The 14,232-nt window shown below is 34.2% G+C and overlaps 10 protein-coding genes and 2 pseudogenes across 12 annotated transcripts, besides 1 other annotated feature; 3 read left to right on the top strand and 9 right to left on the bottom strand.

The window, feature by feature from the left end:
- Positions 1-14,232: part of a mobile genetic element that runs on past both edges of the window.
- Positions 181-1,147, bottom strand: TVAGG3_0678110 (annotated as a pseudogene). Its single transcript has one exon. A coding segment is annotated over exon 1 (967 nt).
- Positions 1,796-2,118, top strand: TVAGG3_0678100 (uncharacterized protein; the record flags this gene model as incomplete). The annotated part of the gene is made up of 1 exon (XM_051242627.1): positions 1,796-2,118. A coding segment is annotated over one exon (323 nt), but the record flags the coding sequence as incomplete, so codon positions are not given.
- On the bottom strand, positions 2,374-3,078 carry TVAGG3_0678090 (KilA, N-terminal/APSES-type HTH, DNA-binding family; the record flags this gene model as incomplete). The annotated part of the gene is made up of 1 exon (XM_051242626.1): positions 2,374-3,078. One exon carries the CDS (start codon positions 3,076-3,078, stop codon positions 2,374-2,376), a length of 705 nt encoding a protein of 234 aa, XP_051089213.1.
- TVAGG3_0678080 (uncharacterized protein) lies at positions 3,309-3,683 on the top strand (the record flags this gene model as incomplete). The annotated part of the gene is made up of 1 exon (XM_051242625.1): positions 3,309-3,683. The coding sequence occupies one exon, from the start codon at positions 3,309-3,311 to the stop codon at positions 3,681-3,683; it is 375 nt and encodes a 124-aa protein (XP_051089212.1).
- Positions 4,560-5,018, bottom strand: TVAGG3_0678070 (organellar and viral DNA polymerase type B; the record flags this gene model as incomplete). The annotated part of the gene is made up of 1 exon (XM_051242624.1): positions 4,560-5,018. The coding sequence occupies one exon, from the start codon at positions 5,016-5,018 to the stop codon at positions 4,560-4,562; it is 459 nt and encodes a 152-aa protein (XP_051089211.1).
- On the bottom strand, positions 5,021-5,500 carry TVAGG3_0678060 (organellar and viral DNA polymerase type B; the record flags this gene model as incomplete). The annotated part of the gene is made up of 1 exon (XM_051242623.1): positions 5,021-5,500. One exon carries the CDS (start codon positions 5,498-5,500, stop codon positions 5,021-5,023), a length of 480 nt encoding a protein of 159 aa, XP_051089210.1.
- TVAGG3_0678050 (uncharacterized protein) lies at positions 5,701-6,366 on the bottom strand (the record flags this gene model as incomplete). The annotated part of the gene is made up of 1 exon (XM_051242622.1): positions 5,701-6,366. The coding sequence occupies one exon, from the start codon at positions 6,364-6,366 to the stop codon at positions 5,701-5,703; it is 666 nt and encodes a 221-aa protein (XP_051089209.1).
- Positions 6,591-7,676, bottom strand: TVAGG3_0678040 (integrase core domain containing protein family; the record flags this gene model as incomplete). Its single annotated transcript, XM_051242621.1, has 1 exon — positions 6,591-7,676. The coding sequence occupies one exon, from the start codon at positions 7,674-7,676 to the stop codon at positions 6,591-6,593; it is 1,086 nt and encodes a 361-aa protein (XP_051089208.1).
- Positions 7,884-8,919, bottom strand: TVAGG3_0678030 (keratin-associated protein family; the record flags this gene model as incomplete). Its single annotated transcript, XM_051242620.1, has 1 exon — positions 7,884-8,919. A coding segment is annotated over one exon (1,036 nt), but the record flags the coding sequence as incomplete, so codon positions are not given.
- On the bottom strand, positions 9,293-9,888 carry TVAGG3_0678020 (uncharacterized protein; the record flags this gene model as incomplete). The annotated part of the gene is made up of 1 exon (XM_051242619.1): positions 9,293-9,888. A coding segment is annotated over one exon (596 nt), but the record flags the coding sequence as incomplete, so codon positions are not given.
- TVAGG3_0678010 (uncharacterized protein) lies at positions 12,631-13,032 on the top strand (the record flags this gene model as incomplete). Its single annotated transcript, XM_051242618.1, has 1 exon — positions 12,631-13,032. One exon carries the CDS (start codon positions 12,631-12,633, stop codon positions 13,030-13,032), a length of 402 nt encoding a protein of 133 aa, XP_051089205.1.
- On the bottom strand, positions 13,348-13,880 carry TVAGG3_0678000 (annotated as a pseudogene). Its single transcript has one exon. A coding segment is annotated over exon 1 (533 nt).

Genomic DNA, 14,232 nt, shown 5'->3' with positions numbered 1-14,232 from the left:
TGCTCAGGTATGAATTTACATTTAGCTTTATTTACTTCTTTTGACTCTGCTTTCTTCTTCAGTTGTACACAATACTTTGGAGCATATGTCAAATCTTTAAATGGTGCAAGGTTCTGTTTATATAAGTCAGTAGTATATGTGAAAAGTTCTCCATAAGAAATAGGTTCGAAATATTTGCACTCCCACAATGTTTTCATAACATCCCATAACGGTGTTGTTCTATCATAACGAACTACATATTTATCTTCTCTCTTTGTATAATCTTCATCTGTTTCTCAATGTTCATTCCACCACAAGCTTTGAGAATTTCTTTATAGTTTCGAATGAAGTATGTTGTCATTGGAAGTCTTTCATTTAGCATGTAGTGGTCTTCAACAAGAAGTAAGTCAATAGTTCGAACAGTTTCACATTCTTTTGGTATATATCTCTTTATTTCATTATGTCTTGAGTCATTGAAATAACCAATGACAACATTAAATGATATACCTGTTGCGTCAGAAATTTCTTGTACTTTACTTTGAGGAAAGTCTCTAACACGAATGACTTCTCTCATGTGGTCAATAGTTTCTTCATTTACTCCAGCCTGAATGCAAGCATAAACGAAGCAGTTATCTTCTGTCATAAGTGCTGCAGTTCTTTTGTTCAGTTCATTGAAGATTTGGTAGCGTTCAAGATTTATAGGTAATGTGCAAAGATACTTCCAGAACTGACCGCTTCTCTTCTTATAAAACTTCTTTTCACCAAGGATTTCATTCCAGAAGTCATCTATATCTTGTTTATCTCCTGTTTGTTTAAGTTTGTTCAATAATCTTTTCTGTCTTTCTGTCAGTGTGCTTTCATCTCTATATGGTCTCTTTTTTGGTTTGCCTTTCTTTACATCTGACATCGTTAAGCCTTCATATTCTGTTAAATACATTATTTTTTCGGTAAGATTCTTTATGTTTGTCAAGAAGAAGTCATAGTGCATTTCAACAATACCTGCAGCATTTGCTTCTATCTCTGATATAAAGTTCTCCTTCAAGAGCTGATGTAGTAATGTTCCAATATTATTGAGGTTTAACGTAGAACATTCATACTTTCCACCAAGTTTATAACATACCATCCATCTCTGTTGTGAGTTTATTTTAATTTTCTCTAAGAGTCTCATGAAAACCTTACCGAAATGTTTGTGTAAGTAGTCTCTGTTTGGTTCATCTAAAGCTTCGATGTTAAAGTCAATGAGTCTATTGCCTGACTTCACATTTCTCTTCCTATTCTCTTCATCTTTCTTTAACCATCTCTCACCTTCTTTTGGTTTGTCGTCAATGGAACGAATGACATCGTTAGCTTTGCGAACTTGTTCTATAGCACTTTTAAACATCTCTCTTCTCTGTTGTTTCAGTGTGTCGTCTCTCTTCTTGTTTCACCAACGTTTGCATTTGTTATGTCAAACATTTCTCTTCTTACTTCATGAGGTACTGAACGTCTATGATATAAGTCAATAGCAATGTCATTTAAAGGAAATGCTCTTGCATGGACTTCGTCCTCGCCGCGTTGCGGCTTTATGAACTCATGAATTCTATCATAACTTATTGCACCATTATAGTCTTTGAATGTCAGCGAGTGCTTTTTTGTTTGTTGCGTAATGCTTTGCAACATCTATATTAGCTTCTGTAAGAAGTTGTTTTATTTCCGAGTGTTCTAACTTAGACAACTTCCGATACATCTTTAGTAGGAAATAAAAAAATATTTTTGAAAAAATTAGATTAGATTTTTTTTAAGTTATTTTTCAAAATAATTTAATATTTTTATTTTAATGAAACACATGCAAGATTGCAAGTTCTTTTCATACAATGCTCTCGCTACTGCCATCAAGAATGAGTTCAATAATGCTTCAAATGTTAATGTTATCTTTAACAAGAAGTTTGTGAAAGAATCTAAGTTTGGTCAGTATGTCAGACCATTAGCTATCGTCATTGACCGCAAACGTTATACTTCACAAGAGTTAGCAGTAGTTTTGAAACAAAAGGGTTTCTTCGTGAATGTCAAAGATACTCATTATACTGTCATAAAGAACTCTAACATTGACTTCTTCAGTATTGCTATGAATCTTTCCGAACAGAAAGAATATAAGAAGGGTGAAACAAATGTGAAATATTATCCTTCATCTCTGAAGACAATAACGAACAAAGATGTTATACAGAAATTCTTACCAAAGGTTGAAGAAGCTTCAATTGACATTGACGAAGGAAGTGAAATGGTTGAAGAAATTGACCCTGAAGCTATTTAAGCAAAAATATATTTTTGGTGAAGAGGTGAGATTTCACCTGTTTTCTCACCTCATTCTCTCTTCGTTAATGTTGTCGTGACTTCTTCGTTAATGTTGTCGTGACTTCATTCTTCCTCTTTGAAGTTATCGAAATATTCTGTTATTTTTTCATTCAGTAATGGTAAGTCTTCTTTGAATGTAAGTATTGTGCAACCTTTGATGTCATAGTGTGTTTGAGGAAGAGTATTTTTGACAATTTCTTTTATTTGCTCATTCGGTGTCATTGAAATCGGTAAGTTTTCACGATAGAACCAGTTTCTGTCAGATTTGTAAATCTTAGCAAGGTCATAAAAGCTCTTGTTGTTTCTTCTGACTAAATGCAACATAACCATATCTTTATCTTCTTCTTTCTCCATCTCTTCAGTATATATCATATACTTATAACTCTTTTCCTTTCCTTTTGGTACTGAACGTGGTATTCTTTTCTGTATGCTTTTGTCTTTGGATTCAATGACTTCATCTTTTGCTTGAAGTTTCTTTTCCATCTCTCCACGTTCTGCTTTATATAGTTCATCTAACATCATGAAAATATAACAAGCATAACGAGGTGAAGCCCACATTGCTACAGCATTTACTAAAAGTCTATGAACATAATAACCTTTCAAACCAGGAGCCAAATTCTTGCGATTTTCGTACGGAATCTCTTCCCTCGGTTTTCCGAGGGAAGCAATCATATGAGGAAATTCTTCTAAAAGTTCTTTTGCCTGTTGGTTTTCAAACCAATGATATGCTTGCTTTGTAGAACGAAGAGCGTTCATTATACTTTGCATTTGATACATATCATCTTTGACAGAACGAATGAGTCTCAATTGTTTGTTATACTGTATGTATTCGTATTCTTCATTTATGGCTTCATGAACGATAGCAGTTGTTGTGTTCTCTGATGTTGACATTACTGTTCTTACATACAGGATAAAAAAATAAATAAAATAAAAACTAACTTTATTTTTTCTGAGATAAACACTATTTCTTCACAACATTAAATTTTATCCTGTATGAAATGACTTTAAAAAGATTATTGACTGACTTCGAATACTATCTCATTGACGCACTGACAGACCCTCAAAACTGTGTTGAAAGTTCTTTAAGCTTTAAGATTGAAGGTACGACGCATTTTGTCTTCACTTACGTATTGAAAGAATATGACCGTTATCATAACGAAGTGAATCAAACACTAATAAAATTTGTAGATAAAAAATTGGTTAACAATGAATATTTTAAACGTGAAGACCCAAACACTGCTGGAGATGATGAAGAATACAGACAAGTTATTGAAAAAAATAACGCAAGATTAGATGCAATAGAAAAGAAGTTTAATGAATGTCTTACAAACACGTATGAATATCTTATGCGGTGGGAAGCTAGATGGAAATAAATTTACGTCAAATATGCAATTTATAAAATCTTATGTCGACAGGCTACGTAGCACAGTGGTCTAAGGTGGTGTTATGGAGGGGTCAGAGTCTGTGGTTCGAACCGCGACAGCGCCGTATTTTCTTATTTTCTTTGTTTGTCTTGTTTGTCGTGAATAAAAAGTATCATAAAAGTGCTCTATCTTCCACGGGAATAAATAAAAAATTTACTTTATTTCTTCTTTATTTCTTTGTTCCCGTGGAAGAAGGGTTTTGCTGTTTTTTCTCAGCCGAAATCAATGATTTTTTCATTTTTGGAATCCTTAGCGAATGAGGAATCTTTTCTCTCGTGGAAGCTTTGACCAAAAATAATGTTTAGGTGAAGAGGTGAGATGTCACCCGTTTTCTCACCTAATTTTTCACCCTCAGCCGCTAAGCGGCGAGACCCAAAGGGTCTTGACTTTGTCATAACTTCTTCGTAAATGCTTTGTCATGACTTCTTCGTAAATGCTTTGTCATGACTTCTTCGTAAATGCTTTGTCATAACTTCTTCGTAAATGCTTTGTCATAACTTCTTCGTAAATGAGTGTAAATGACCAAAAATAATGTTTAGGTGAAGAGGTGAGATGTCACCCGTTTTCTCACCTAATTTTTCACCCTCAGCCGCTAAGCGGCGAGACCCAAAGGGTCTTGACTTTGTCATAACTTCTTCGTAAATGCTTTGTCATGACTTCTTCGTAAATGCTTTGTCATGACTTCTTCGTAAATGCTTTGTCATAACTTCTTCGTAAATGCTTTGTCATAACTTCTTCGTAAATGAGTGTAAATGACCAAAAATAATGTTTAGGTGAAGAGGTGAGATGTCACCCGTTTTCTCACCTGTTTTCTCACCTCTTTTTTCACAAGCGTTTCACATGAATTGTACGATGTATATTTGAAATTCTAAACAATTTTGTAGCTTCTATTTCTTCTGTCAGTACATCGAATGTTTTAACAATGCCGAAAGTTTCTTTATACTTCTTCTTGACGTCAGATAGAAGGAAATCTTCTGCTGTTGGATAATTTTTATTAAGAAATTCTAACATGTTCATTTTATCTTCTGCTGGCTTTTCTGCTTCTTTCTTTAAGTCTGCATAGTCGTTTCGCATTCTTTCTATCTCTTTGACGGAGTAGTTATATTTCCTCATTGCTGCTTTACATTTAGAACATTGCGGGTTCATTTTTGCGTTATATTCTGAAACCTTACCTGCTAAAACAACCAAGGCGTCAATTGCTCTCTTCATCTCAAACATAGCGGGTCTTATTTGTTCATTCCATACCTTACCTCTTCTATCTTTATCTCTTATCTGCCATAACATGTTCATGTCTTAAATTCTTCAGATTTATATATGTCAGAAACATTCTTATAAACCATGTCGCAATCTTTGTCCATAACTTTATGGTTGCAATGAAAACCAAGGAATTCATAATTTACTTTACGAATGAACTTCTTTATTTCTACTGAGTCAGTTGGTTTCACTTCTATTTCATCGAATTCAGGAATAGTTAGTTTTTGATGCTGAATTTCAGGTAGTTTAGGTAAATGGTCAATAATGTCCTGCATTTCATAAAGATACTGTTCATTTGTTTCATCTTTCGCACTACAGTCTAAATTACTTGTTAAAAGTTCTTGCTTTATCTTCTGGATTTCTGTTTCGAAAGTAAATGAAGAAGGAATGAAGCTTTTCATTTCTACCAACATTGACGTAGGATTCATAACTAACGAGTTTGGTGTTGTTGTTGTGGACAGAGTCCCGCCGTTCGCGGCTTGAATTGTTGTTGTGCCGATTGTTGAAATCATATCTTTACATACAAAATAAAAAAATAAATAAAATAAAACTAACTTTATTTTTGGTCTTTTGTGAAAATTCACGAAAATTCAAGAGGTGAAAAATTAGGTGAGAAAACGGGTGACATCTCACCTCTTCACCTAAATTATATTTTTTGGTGAATTCAATAAAAATAAGCCGCTAGCGGCAAGGGCGAAGCCCATGAGTTCATTTACTCACAATATTTTTGTACAAAACGACCCCAAACTTTTAACTTCTTTTCTGCAGCTTCAAATGCTATCTTAGCGAGTTCATATTCTCTAAATTCTCTCTTTAAATCTTCTTGTTCCCATTGGTCTAGTTCGTATGGAGAATCTCTATAACCATAATATATCTCACGTTCATGTTCTAATTGTTTTTCACACATTTTTCCAACTTCTTCTTCGAACAAAGGTTTAGCATTCTCCACTGTATCTTCGAGTTCTTCTTCATCTAACTTCTCATGAACTTTCTTGTCTATGGAGTCCATAATATCTTTGACATAAAATGCATACTTTACAGAGCACCATTCAGCAACAAAATGAACGAGGTCAGGATGTATGTAAATACCTTTGAATTCATTCATAACGCCCTTAGTAAGCTCATAAAATGCTTGTTTTGAGGTCGAGCCACTTTTGGCTCGACCGTATTCGTTCAACCAAAACTCAAGAATTTCCTGCATTTTAGTACTATTGAGAAATCTGTTTAAATGGTTTAACTTTCCTGCTTCTCTTGCCATCTTTGTTGCATTAATGTAACCATCCTTGTCTCTACGTAAGACTTCAATACCGTTATAAGTGCCTTTTGTGAATGTTTCACCATTAGATTTGTTCGTGAACGTCTGTGCTTCGACCGACATTACTGTTCTTACATACAAAATAAAAAAATAAATAAAAATAAAACTAACATTATTTTTGGTCTTTTGTGAAAATTCATGAAAATTCACGGGGTGAGAAAAGAGGTGAGAAAACAGGTGACATCTCACCTCTTCACCTAAATTATATTTTTGGTGTAAATTTATGAAAACATTAATGATATCATGACTGTTCTCATTCATGTCTGATTTACATCTAATGAAAAAGTTTAGAAGAATTTTCTTATTCTTTCTGGCATATTTTTGTCTTTCCAATACTCCCGCTCTAATGGTCCCAGATGAGTTGGCTTTGACTCTCTCAAGTTCTTAGATGGTATAACATCTTCAACGCCTCCTTCATATCTTACTTTATAAGTGTCATCGTTTATGTTGTAGCCAAGTATTTCAATAACCACTCCTCGCTTTGCTTCGTCAATGGTTTCAGCAAGTTTGCCATTACTACTTTCGACTAATTTATGACGAGGGTAAAATGCTATGGAGTCGTCAGCAGCTTTTATAAGATATCCATTACCTTGCGTAGAGTCTATGATATAATAATTTCGACTTAACCTTAAACGTTTCTTTGTCAACGGTTTGTCGTCAAGAACTACACGAACTTTTGTACCAGGAATGAGGGTAAATTGTGTTGAATTTCTGATATTTTGTGTTTGGCTTCGTTTCTTTTGTATATACTTTTCTTCTTGTTGTTGTGTCATTGAATTTGGTGTATGTCCTGTTGTAGAATGTGTTGAGGAATTATATACTTCGAGAAAATGTTTCATTGTTTCTTCGGTAAAGTCTCGCTCTTGATTTAAATCTCTGAGCGTTCTTATGAAGCGGTTTATGATGCCGAGTATGTTATGGTTATGGTCTTCAGTAGTGTAGTGAGTTATGTTATGCTTAATGAGAAAATCTGTGATTTCGTTGCTGAGGTATGCACTGTCTTGGTCTGATGTTAAAGTACTTGGGTTATGTTCTGCAACAAACTTTTGTAAAACTCTTAACACTTCACGAGTTCCTTTATTTCTCATTATATACGCAAAAGCTTTGCGAGTGTTAACATTTATGAAGATGAGGAATGGTTTATGTCCTCCTTTTCTGCTTTGAATGAGAGTGTCAAATTGGTATGCGTCGGGAGTGTTGGAGTAAATTGGTAAAAAGTAGTCGTAAGGATTTATTTTTGTTTGATGTACAACATTTTTGTTAAAGAACCTTTTCACTTCAGCTCTGTTAGTAAATCCCGAACTCTTTGCAGCTTCATTGAATTTCTTAAATGACCTCCATGGATGTTGTTCGAATACTTCTTTCAAGCTCATTTATGTAAAGTTAAAGATTTTAACCAACTCGTATCCAAGCGTGCATTGTTATATAAGGAGGCATATAATCTTTTCCATTACCTGCTGGGTCTGTAATACCAGCTACAACATGTGTATGATTTCCTGCAGTTCCACAGAAAATACCTGTGCTTGAATCTACTGGGTCAGTTGAAATATCATATCTATGCATTCCCTGTCTATCCGAACCCGCTGCAAGATTTGTATAACCTCTTTTTGTTATTGAATGTGAATGGTTTCCTTCCACAGATGTTCTTCCACTGAACCTATGCATATGTGAAGGAAGGTTTTCAATACCTATTTTCTTTGAACCTCCCATCTTCATTGACTGCGTATTAGTGTAGAATGGAAAACTGTCAACTATTTCATACCATCTACCACCAAATAAAGTGTTTGGATTTATTGGATTCATAGACGTATAAACAGCTCCTATAGGATATATTAAATCATATATGCTCATAACTCTATAAACATATTCTAAAGAACTTATGTCATTAAATACCATTTGGAATGTATCTCCCGGATGAAATGTTGCATTTGTTCCACTTTTATAATGTAATGTTAGTTCAATAGAATTATCCAAGAAAAATTCAAAAGTATCTGGTTGAAGACCTCTAACAAATTCAAATGGAGTTGATGGTTCACCATTTATAATTTCTGTTGTAAATGTCATTGTATCTGGTTTCGAAAATTTCTTTGTTAGTTCTGCATCCACATAAGTTTTGTCAGCTTTCTTATCTAACATTGCTGGTAGTTCATATGCTTCAAAGTTTCTGGCATGATCTTCGGTATTCCTGCAACTCTTATCTAAATTGTTAAGAGTATCTTTTACGCTTGTGCTTGGATTCTCTAATGGTGCACTTGAACCAAGGTCAAAGTTCAATATTATGTCGTCTGCTCTAACAGTAGTGAAGGATTTATGTGTATGGTTCTTGTCTGCTTTCTTATCTAACATTGTTGGTAGTTCATATGCTTCAAAGTTTCTGGCATGACTTTCAATGTTCCTGCAACTGTTATCTAAATTGTTAAGAGTATCTTTTACGCTTGTACTTGGATTTTCTAATGGTGCACTTGAACCAAGGTCAAAGTTCAATATTATGTCGTCTGCTCTAACAGTAGTGAAGGATTTATGTGTATGGTTCTTGTCAGCTTTACTGTCTAAAGAAGTTTGAAGTTCATTTATATCGGAGATGTTGTGTTTATGAGATTTCAAAACTTTGTTCATTGCTTCGAGTTCAACTTTGTCAGCTTTACTTTTAATAGCATCTTCAAACGTTATTTTTGACTTAACTCTCAAAGTAAATCTTGGTTCAACTAATACACCATTAACATTGAAAGTAGAGGCATAAATTTCACCGGTATAACCAAATGCTTCTGGTGCTTTAGCTACATCATACTGTACAGTACAGCTTATGTCATAACCTTTAGCACGAATGTATTTATATCTTCTTTCATTAACATTTTTTGTCTTCGCTTCATCACTTCGTGTTAAATATCCATGGTAGTCCGTTATAATCTGTTCGTCTGAAGTTATATTAATGAACGTGGTTTTTTCTGCTTTTTCGGCTAATTTCTCATTAACATCATTCACTTCTAATTCAACTCTTCCGCCAGAACTCTTATTATCATTAATCTTTTTCATTAATTCGGTAATTACGTCATAAAGACTATATTCTGTTTTCGGTTTTGTAAATAATGAGTCAAAATTTCTTTTCATCATTACATCGCTGACATTAATGATATCACCAATTCCTTTTTCATTTATTCTCTTCATTAGTTCTGCAATAATGACGAATATATAATCTGTTAATTTATTCTCTTCATCGAGGGTTATAGAATGTTTTGAAATTGAATCATTAACTCCTCTAAATAAATCAATAACTTCAGGATACACGTTTTTAATGTCTTGAATAACCCGACCAGTATCCTCGCCACTATGTGGCTCTGAGCCCGTTGGGCTCTGTTGTTCATGTTCTTCGTTCCCGTCGTTACGTGGTTTTATATCTCTAACCATCATCAACGCAGCCATAACCGGAGGGTTTGTTGCTACCTGTTCGAAAATCCGTCCGTTATGTATGGTATATCTAAATAATTTCTTTGTGTTTGTTAAAACATTTGAAACAAGTCTTTTAAAACCATCTACAAAATTTCCTGTTTCACCTAATGTTCTTGCAGCATTTACAAGCTCACCCATTCCCGCTTTTGACCCCAAAAACGTCCATATTGCATTTATTTCACTCTGTATAGTTGTCCATTCAGCGAAACTAACACCCGCATTCGCTAAGCTGAAAATGAAATTCAGTGGATCGAACTTAATTCCACCTTCTTTTTCAATTTCAACGAACTCACTAACATGAGATTTTAAGTATTCTTTCGTTAAAATTGTTTTCCCCGATGTTATGTCATTAACGAAACTATCACCGTCAAAAGTTAACGAATTCAATTTCGTCGTTGATGCTTTTATTTCATACACCGCTTTATCGATAGTTTTTGGCTCACCTTCTTTAGAAGCATATGAAACATTAATGAATGAATTATATGTATTCGTGAATGAGTTAAAATCAATGATTTTCATTAATGACGCCTTTAATGATTCATTAACTGTTGAATCCCTTAAAACAATTACTGAACTGTCATGGGCTTCGCCCTGGTCGCTTCGGTCTGAAAGACCTTCAGGACTCAAAGAGTCCGTTTGCGACTTTATGAAAGGTACACTGCAAACCGTCGAGTTTGGATCAAATGCTGTAGTTGGTGCAGGAATATTAATGATATAAGTTCAAAAATCATTAAGTGACGTAAATAATGTTGTCGTTTTTTGATTTAATTTCTTTAGCATCTGTTATATATGGTAATTTTATTTCTGTAGTTTCTGAATTAAAGATATTCGCTAAAATGTTTTGTAAACTGTTTTGAACAGCTGTGTAAACCGTTGAATTCGGAACTCTTACGATTTCACCGTCCTTAATAAAAGGCATTGCACATGGTGTAGTGCTTGGGTCAAATCTTTCGGGATTATAATTCAACATATATTCTAACGCTTCATATACAGACTTATATACTGTTGTGTCGTTCTTCATGACAACTTCACCATTTACAATGAATGGCATTGTACATGGAGTTAAAATAGGGTCAAACTTTTCATAGTCCTTCCATGTTATGTATTTCTCGGTATTTCCATCACTGATAACAATATATTTGTCAGTAAGTGTGAGAGAGTATTGACCAAAATATAAACGTTTAGCTCTGTCAGCTTCATACGCATATGCAGCAATACTCATATTTTAATGAGAATAAAATGTTGTTCTATTTGCAAAGTACTGACCCAAACGAATACGGAACAGTAAAGCTTCAAACAAACTTAGGTCTAGAATGAAGCACTTGCATTCAGAGTTGTTGACTTCAATACTATCGCAACTTTTGTCATAACAGATGAAACAGATTTCATGGAGCTTGAAATAGATGGAAAGAAGCACGAAATAAGATTTCACAATAATGTAGAATATAAGATGGAAACATTAGCTGGAGTGTTAAATGCTCTCATAAATACTACAATAAACAAGGAGAACGAAGAAAACTTAATGAATGTTAAACTTATTGCAGGAGTTTTGAAGTTCAGTTATGCGAAGGAGTTTAAGATACCACGAATGAGTCATAGAGTTCAATTGCTTCTGGGTGCATACCATATGACATTTCCTTTGAAAAGTGTTGACAAAACGATTGAGATGAAATCTGTTCCATACGTATGTTATGGTAATTGTTTTATACATTGAGTCAAAAATAGCTAATGTCACAGGTATTTCAGGAGTTAATAGTAAAGGTTCAGTAGAATATAAATCCTTCTGTTATGCAGTCAATTCAATGTTCATTCCAAACGTTCCTGTCATAGTAACTCATTTAGGTAAATGGGTTCGCATTAGTCCTCATAATTTGAAAGACATGCAATTCAGACTTGTTGACTTTCAAGGGAGCCTGTAGAACTGAAGGCACCAGTGCGAATGACTGTTGAAGTTGACTTTTTAGAAAATATTAAATGCAACAGCTTACAAGAGAACTCAGAGCTAAAAATATAAAGTATGAATGTTATGTATTAGGTCATGAACTTTGGTTATTTGCTGTTTGATGAAACAAATGAGTTAGTTATGTCAGTCAAGAGAACAGAAAAAGGCGTCAAAGGCGCCGAGCGCAAAGCGCTATATTGTGTTAGTGAAAACTGCACCAAGTCAATAAGATTAGGTTTGCATTATGAAGATGAGTTCGATACTGTTGAAGAAGTTTTGGATAGATATTACAAATTGCTTTAATTTACTAAAACATATTTCAAACAAAGTTTATATTCTGTTGAAAGTTTTGTATACTTCGTCGAATATTTATACTTAAACTCAACTCCTGTAGTTCCTGGTGTTTCAATGATGCGGATGTTACCTATTTTCATGAATAGGGGGGGTTTGACCACAGCATTCGATTTCAGGGTCGAGATAGTCAATGACACATTGTTTCCTGTTATTCGTGATATAACATTTTCAAGGTCCTCCTTTGTTAGAATTATTTGGTTCTTGCTTATAAGATTTGTCAAAAGCTTCTTATCGTCTTTGAGTAAAATTGTTTGGTATAACTGAAGAAGGTAATGGTCTACGTTATCTGAAGGATTTGTTTGAACATTTGTGTAAGGATTGTCGTTGGCTTCTCTTGAAAGAATTTGGTCCAGTGGTGGATACTCTAACTTAACATCTGATGTAGCGTTAGCGTTTGAAGCTGAGTTTAAATTCACGGATTTCAGTTCTGGTTCTTTTTCTTTCAAACACTCTGAACTATAGTTCTTTATGACAATATTGTTTGTCGTTCGTGAGTCAACATTTGATGTTGGTTCAATTGGAACATTAACGGCACCAGCTAAGATGGATTTGCTTCTCATTTCATATAGAATAAAACCTTTTATATGTATGAAATGAACAATATACTCGACAAGGGTTTGAATGTAAAGCTAACGAATGAAAATATTGTTGAATTCACTGAGACAGGAGCTGTGTATAAAGATGTAGAACTACTGAACAAAAGAGCTAAGGGAAGAAGCAGGAACATGAACAAAGGGTGGAAGCCTATAAAAATTTATGTCAATGATGGCTCAGGAGGTTCAAACATAAAGTATGCAGAAAGTTATAGAGTTTATGCTCTCAAAGGTGAAAAGCCTTCATTTAAGAACAGCTATTCTAACGCATATCCTCAAAAGCTAACGGATGGAGAAGTGGATGATATGAATGACAGCAAAAATATTAACAGAAATGGCGACAGAGATGCATGGAATTTGTTTACCATCAGTCAATTGAAGGTTAAACTTTAAAACAATGTTGGTCGTTCCATGGAATATTTTTGACTTTAATGGTATTAGTCATGATATGAATCTCAAGGTATGAACGAGGAGAGATGAGAGACTTATATGCTTCCCAAATTTCTTCAAAAGGTAATGTTATACCTGACTGTTTCCAAATGAGTTCAATATCATAACGTGAGAAACCTTGAAAGATAACGAAGTCAGTTATGAGACGTTTTATGTTTAAAGCTAAAAACCTCCATGTTTGCATAAGTATTGCTACAGTTAAGTGGTAATGTCTGACTTTAGTAATGATGTTAGCTAATGGTGAGTCTGGTTTTGACACTAAACCTTTTCCGCGAAGTCGTCGCAAACGAGCAGAGTGTTTGAAGGATACTTTTTGAAGGGGTATTTTGAAAGTTTTGATAGAATGTAGTTTGTAAGTCGTTTCATATCGTAAACTCCTGAGTACTGACGTAAGTGGTGTTTGTCAATAATTCTTTCCATCTCCTCAGAAGTCTTTTGCATTCCTGACTGTATAAATTCAACGATGGCATAATATTTCCTCTTACGTCGAATGTAACGTTGAAGAAATTCAATGAGTTCACTGTCTGGAACTTTAACGACAGAGGCTTGAACTTTTGACATAAATGTTTTCGCTGTTGAGTCCATAGAGTCTGAAGTTGCTGATATAATGATTTGGTCATAATATGAGTCTTTCCTAAACGTTCTGTTATGAGTATATGACGAATGAGGTTAAATGTCTTACCTGAACCCATCTTTCCACAATAGAAATAAACACCATTTGAACAGAACTCATAGTCCTTACTGAAAGGAAGAATGAGAGAAGAGTTAAGTTTGTCTGTAGTTTCATTCATGTCTTCATCTACGTCATGTATTAAATGCTTCATTTTATCTCCATTAAAAATGCAAGTCAGAAATATTCAGAACATAGCACCGAGTCTAACTGACAAGAGTATAAAGATATACTATGAACACGTTATGATGAAACCTACCAAAATTCAAGAAAGTCAGTATCTTACCTGAAATCAGACAATACAATCATATGAATATAACCAAGAAACTGGGTAGAGTATGTAGGAGGTGAGAAAGCTATTGAAATAAGACAAAGTTAGAAGTATTCCAGCAGGAAGGACAATATTATTGAAGAACTTTAAGTTTTGAGGTATAATGATGAGAACAAAGAAGCAAGATAGTTTTCCTATTGCT

This window comes from Trichomonas vaginalis, chromosome III (assembly GCF_026262505.1).
Source record: "Trichomonas vaginalis G3 chromosome III, whole genome shotgun sequence".
Lineage (NCBI taxonomy): Eukaryota > Parabasalia > Trichomonadida > Trichomonadidae > Trichomonas > Trichomonas vaginalis.
This window is presented reverse-complemented; position numbering and strand designations above follow the sequence as displayed.